General features: G+C 54.5%; 1 protein-coding gene across 1 annotated transcript; it reads left to right on the forward strand.

The window, feature by feature from the left end:
* Nucleotides 1-3,076: 3,076 nt before the first annotated feature.
* GUCA2A (guanylate cyclase activator 2A) lies at nt 3,077-5,107 on the forward strand. Its single transcript, XM_019958436.2, has 3 exons — nt 3,077-3,230; nt 4,279-4,477; nt 4,851-5,107. Exons 1-3 carry the CDS (start codon nt 3,156-3,158, stop codon nt 4,913-4,915), a joined length of 339 nt encoding a protein of 112 aa, XP_019813995.1. The 5' UTR covers nt 3,077-3,155; the 3' UTR covers nt 4,916-5,107.
* The last annotated feature ends 214 nt before the right edge of the window (nt 5,108-5,321 follow it).

Genomic DNA, 5,321 nt, shown 5'->3' on the forward strand with positions numbered 1-5,321 from the left:
CATGATGAGCTTTGAATGCCAGGACAGGGAGTCTGGGCTTCCTTCTGAAGGTGTTGGGCAGCCACTGATGGGTTTTCACATGGGGAGGCAGATAGAGGTGGTATGGCCTGGAAGGCTATGGAGGTTCAGGAGTTTGTCAGAAGAGGTGGCCTTGGATGTGAGCGTCCCCAAACAACCCAGACTGACCCACTTGCCTGTAAGGAATGATGAGGGGTGTTGGGGTGCTGGGGAACCAAGACCATAGGACTCAGGTGTGGGCCTGGGGTGGTCCAGAACCCCAGGCTTCCAAGGGGGCCCCAAGATCTAGCAGCTTCAATGCAGGAGAGGAGGGAGGGGGCCTGGATCCATACCTGGGCCCAGGCTGGGCCAGGGAATTGGCAGGGAGAGAGAGGGAGGGTACTGGTTTCCATTTCCCAGGGAAGATGTCAGAGGCAGGGTTGGGTAGGGTCAGGCCCAAAGGGCTGAGGCCTGGGAGCCATTTCCTCTTTCCCACAGTGCGGAGCTATGTCACTGCCACACACCTAGACCCCCACCCACCCCACCCCTGGTGTGCACCAGGTTAGCCCTGGCTAAGGGCGTATGGGAGAAAGAGGCTGCAGGAACCAAAGCCCCCTCCCTTTACCCCTAATCCCACGGTGCCTCAGGAGGGAAAGGACTGAGAACCAAAGGGAACCAGAGACAGGGCTCCTCAGCTCACAGCAGCCTATTCAACCCCATCCTTGATGCTAAACTGAATCCCAGTCCAGCTCCCCATCCAACCCCAGTCACAGACCTGACCCCCACCCACTCCTCCATCTCCGCTGCAGACTCAACTCCAACCTTAACCAAGCACAGAACCTGAACCTCACTCCAGCCAACCTCCATGTCAGGGACAGTCCCTACATCATCCTAGCCGCACCCCCAATTCTAACCCTGACCCTGACCCTTACCCCATGCCCAAGCTCAGCTCCACCCTGACCCTGACCCAAACTCGAATTCGAGTCCTAACCTGAACTCCTTTCACTCTCTGCTACTTCATCTTGCCCTAAGGTAACTCCAGCCCCAGCTGGAAACCTATGAGTGGTCTTAACCCAGCTTCTACGCTAGCCCAGCTCAAGTCCACCCAACCCCAGTTCCAACGGCACCAGCAACCTCAGCTACACTCCTCCTGGTCTGTACCTGTGCTCACCTCCATCCCAGTCACAATAAATTCTACCCTGATTCTAGCCTTACCTTCAACCCAAACTCCATCCTTAACCCTACTGTACCCTGTCCATACCTAACCCTCCACTGGTGTTCACTCCCACCCAGCTCTCAGCTAGCAGAGGCCACCACATGGCTGTTCTGGATACGTAGACTTCAGCACATATACACACCCCTCATACACACTAACACACTTCAGTCCACACACACACCTCTGTGTACATATACACACACACTCTAGAAAAGGAGGGAAGTTTAGTCTGGTTCTGAGGATTAGCCTGAGAGGGCAAGTTAACCAAGTGTTTCTTGCTCCTCCCTGGGGTTGAACCCCTTTGAAGTTCCCTCCAATTTCCCCTTCAGTGTTGACTCTCCCCACCCAGGGATTCCCACCCCTACCTCTTTGTTTGGAGCCTCCTTGGCTTCCAGCCAGATTGGTTTGTAGATTAGAACAAAGCAGCTCCTGGGGCTGCCCTTCCTCTGTGTCCAGGAGGCTCTGCTCAAAAAGAATACAATAAACATGCACTCTGCTGGAGTACAGAGTTCATGGGGGTCAGAGTCTAGAGGGGCAAAGACGCACACCCAAGTAACTCAACTCGACCAGATCCCAGGTAGGGAATGTTATCTGGTTCTGTGAGAACAAAGAGAGGTTATTTAGCTGAGGATGCAGTGGGGGCTACTGGATCTGGGCCTTAACGTTTAAGTAGGAGTTCATCTAGTGATGAGGAAGGAAAAACCTTCCAAGGCAAATGGAACCACATATTCGAAGTCAGAATTGAGCTTGGCAGGAAAGGCCAGGATGGAGGAGATTAGGCTGAGTTAGTTGTGGGAGGGGGAGCAGAAAAAAAAAGGGATGCGGTGGAGGGAGGGGGGAGATGGTGAGAGAAGCAGGGGTCAAGGGAATCAGGAAGGAGGAGAAAAAACACATTTGAGGAAGACATGAACCTGCTGGATGGACAGGGCAGCAGACCCAGCACAGGATGAGAACAGACTGGCTCAGACCAGGAGGCTGATCCCCAGAGGGGCCAAAGGGAACCAGAAGCTGCTGCTACTGTTGACCAAAATAATGATAACTCAGAGGTCTGAACTGTGTGCTTTCTGCGTGCTGGGCATTGAGGTAAGCGTCTTTCTAACCTCATTAATTCTCACTCCCATGAGATATGCATTATCATGTTGGTTCCCAGAGAGAATACAGGGAGCTCTGAAGTTCAGAGATGGAAACAATTTGCCCAAATTCACATACATCGAAATGGGGCAGTAGATGGGGCTTGAACCCAGGCCTACGGATGACAGAGCGGAGTCCTCTCTCAAAGTCACAGTGGTTAAGCCTTGTACCCGCCTTGGTTGTGTCATCTCTCAGGACTCGAAGCCCCCTTGAAACCTCCTCCTCCCCCCAGGCTGAATTACTCACATTTCCCCACTTCTACCAGGCCTATTTTACTTTCCTGCTCTCCCACACGTGGCATTCTCAGCAAAAAATGGCCTTCTACCCTTGGCCCCTTCTCTAAGAAAATTTTCACCCATTCTCGAAAACCAAGTGCTGGCATAACCTCCTTTGGGAAAACTTCCTGAACTGCCCTGCCCCTGGGCTAGGTGAATGGCCCCTCCATTCCCCTTGCCCACCCACTCCCCTAATAACCCTGCACTTGCCCCTGCCTGGGCCACCCTCTTTAAGGGCTAGGTGCAGTCTGCAGCCCCACCCTGGCACAAGGCCTGGTGGTGAATGAATGCAGAACCCAGTCCAGTCGTGGGTTAAAGTGGGAATCCAGGGAGGGGCTGGGGCTCTTCCCTGGACTGATCTCTTATCTGCCAGGGCGGTCTTGAGCCTTATCTGATTAGGATTGAATTGACCAGCAAGCAGCTGAGATGCTCATCAAGACTCCTGAGTTACTCAGTAACCCTGCCCTCTTTAAAAGTCCCAGTGTTTCCCCCTGGCATCCAGAACCAGTCACTCTTCTCTCTTGGGTGCTGCCACCATGAACACCTTCCTGCTGTCCGCCCTGTGCCTCCTTGGAGCCTGGGCCACCCTGACAGGAGGAGTCATCGTGAAGGTAAGTTCTCTGTCCCCACCATTTTCCAGACTGCTCTCTACCTATAGGATGCAGGGCCTGTCCTCTGATAAAGCAACCCCTCCCTGGGGACTGAGGGTGCGGTATGTCTAAGGCTTGGCTCTGCCCCACGGATCTCCTTCTCAGTCCTGCCTCTCACACCTTTCGTTTTCAAACTCAGAAAGATCAGGAAGAGAGAAGAGAAACAGTCAGGGAAACGCAGGTGACCAGCCAATTTACAGAGTGCTTGCCGTGACCAGGCTCCACTGGGGCCCCAGGATCACTTTGGGAAGAAGAGATTGCTAGCCCCATTTCTTAGAGGGGGGGGGAAATGGAGCCTTAGAGTTTGTAATTTGTCATGGGCACGTGGTTGGGAAGTGAAGGAGCTCAGTTTCATTCCAGACCTTACTTCTCAGCCAAAGCCCTGACCTGGGTCTCAGAAATCACCTGGACACCCTGAAGGTCCTGACGGGAGGGTGTCCCTACTGGTGTGGATGCCAGCTAAAAGGCCAGTCTGGCACTCATTAGGGGCCCTACTCTGGCTCCACAGCCAGGCCCCGGGAGGCCTTTTATTGCTTCTCAAACATCAGCCAGGCACCAGGCTGGAGCTGGGGGCCAGGGGATCAGCCCACACTGCTCTCAGGCAGAGGTGAAGACAACCCGGTATAGCCACGTGGATTCGGGAAGCCTGGATCTGGTCCCAGCTCTGGTCCCCACAGATCAGCACCATGGCTCCCACTAGTAGACACCTATTGTGTCCCTGACACTTCGTGTCTGTTTTCTCCATTCCTTATATAACATGCAGAACCTAGGCTCCCGGAGTGTAATGACCTGTTCATGATTCCAAAGCAAAACCAGGATCCAAGCCTAGTGTCTGGCTGTAAAGCTTGAACTCTGACTACCTCATATTGCCCCACGGCGGAGCACCTGGCTCCCATATGCCGCAAACACTGCTCAAGTGCCTCTGGGCCGGGAGAGGGGTCACTTCTGGAGGAGGCAGTCAGGGAGCAGGCTGCAGCCTGGCCTCACACTCCGAACATGTCTCTCTCAGGATGGAGACTTCTCCTTTTCTCTGGAGTCGGTGAAGAAGCTCAAGGACCTCCAGGAGCTCCAGGAGCTCCAGGAGCCTAGGATCCCTAGAAATCCTGGTGGACACATCGCTTCCAACCTTTGTAGCTTGCCTACTTTTCCCGAAGAACTCAAGCCTCTTTGCAAGGAGTCCAACGCCCAGGAGATCCTGGACAGGCTGGGTGAGTAACCCTCTCTCTGAAGAGTCTGAAGAGCCGGGGGCCCATGGATTCCCGGATTTGTAGCTCTTGAAGGAGAGGTGTGTTCTGATTGGTGGGATTCCGAGGACGGGCTCTACTCTGATTGGTGGGTCTGTTAAGCCCTCTGTTGTGCTTCTGGGTTCTTCTGGTCTCAGCTGTAGCAGCTGAGTAGACTCTTCTAACTGGCTGGCTTGAGTGGTACTTGTGTCCTGGTTTGTTGCTGAAAGCCCCGCTGGTCAGAAAGGACAGGCCTCGGTTTCTCCTGGGTGGCGGGTGTCCAAACTCTGGCTCAAGTGAGGGAGGGAGCTTTGGGGAAGGGAAGCTGCGCTCACGGGGCTCCATCTCTCCCGTCCAGGGGCCATCGCGGCGGATCCAAGCACGTGTGAGATCTGTGCCTACGCGGCCTGTGCTGGATGCTAGAACAGATAGTACTCCCTGCCTCCTGTCCCTTCCCCGCAGGGCGCTCCTCCTCCTCACAGCTCAACCTACCCCGAATGCAGGAGTGAGGAGAGAGCAGCCTGAGGGGTGCCCAGCCCCTGCCCCACCGGAGCTGCTGATGCTTCCTAAGATCCATGCCCACCCGCGGCTAATAAACCAGATTCCAGAGCCCTCTCTGTGTTGCGTTCGTTCCTTCTTTTATCCGTCAGTCTACTCATCATCACACTTTAGGGATGCCTACCCTGCCCTCACCAGCTCAGGATTCAGTGTGCTATGTGCAAGTATGCCACTCTTTCTGCCAAGCCAGCACCCCTTCGGGCTGCCTCCTTGCACAGACGCTGAGGGGACTTAAGTCCACCATCCATCAATGGGCAGGTGGAAACTCTGC

The sequence above is a fragment of the Bos indicus genome, chromosome 3 (genome assembly GCF_029378745.1).
Source record: "Bos indicus isolate NIAB-ARS_2022 breed Sahiwal x Tharparkar chromosome 3, NIAB-ARS_B.indTharparkar_mat_pri_1.0, whole genome shotgun sequence".
In the NCBI taxonomy this organism is placed as follows: Eukaryota; Metazoa; Chordata; class Mammalia; order Artiodactyla; family Bovidae; genus Bos; species Bos indicus.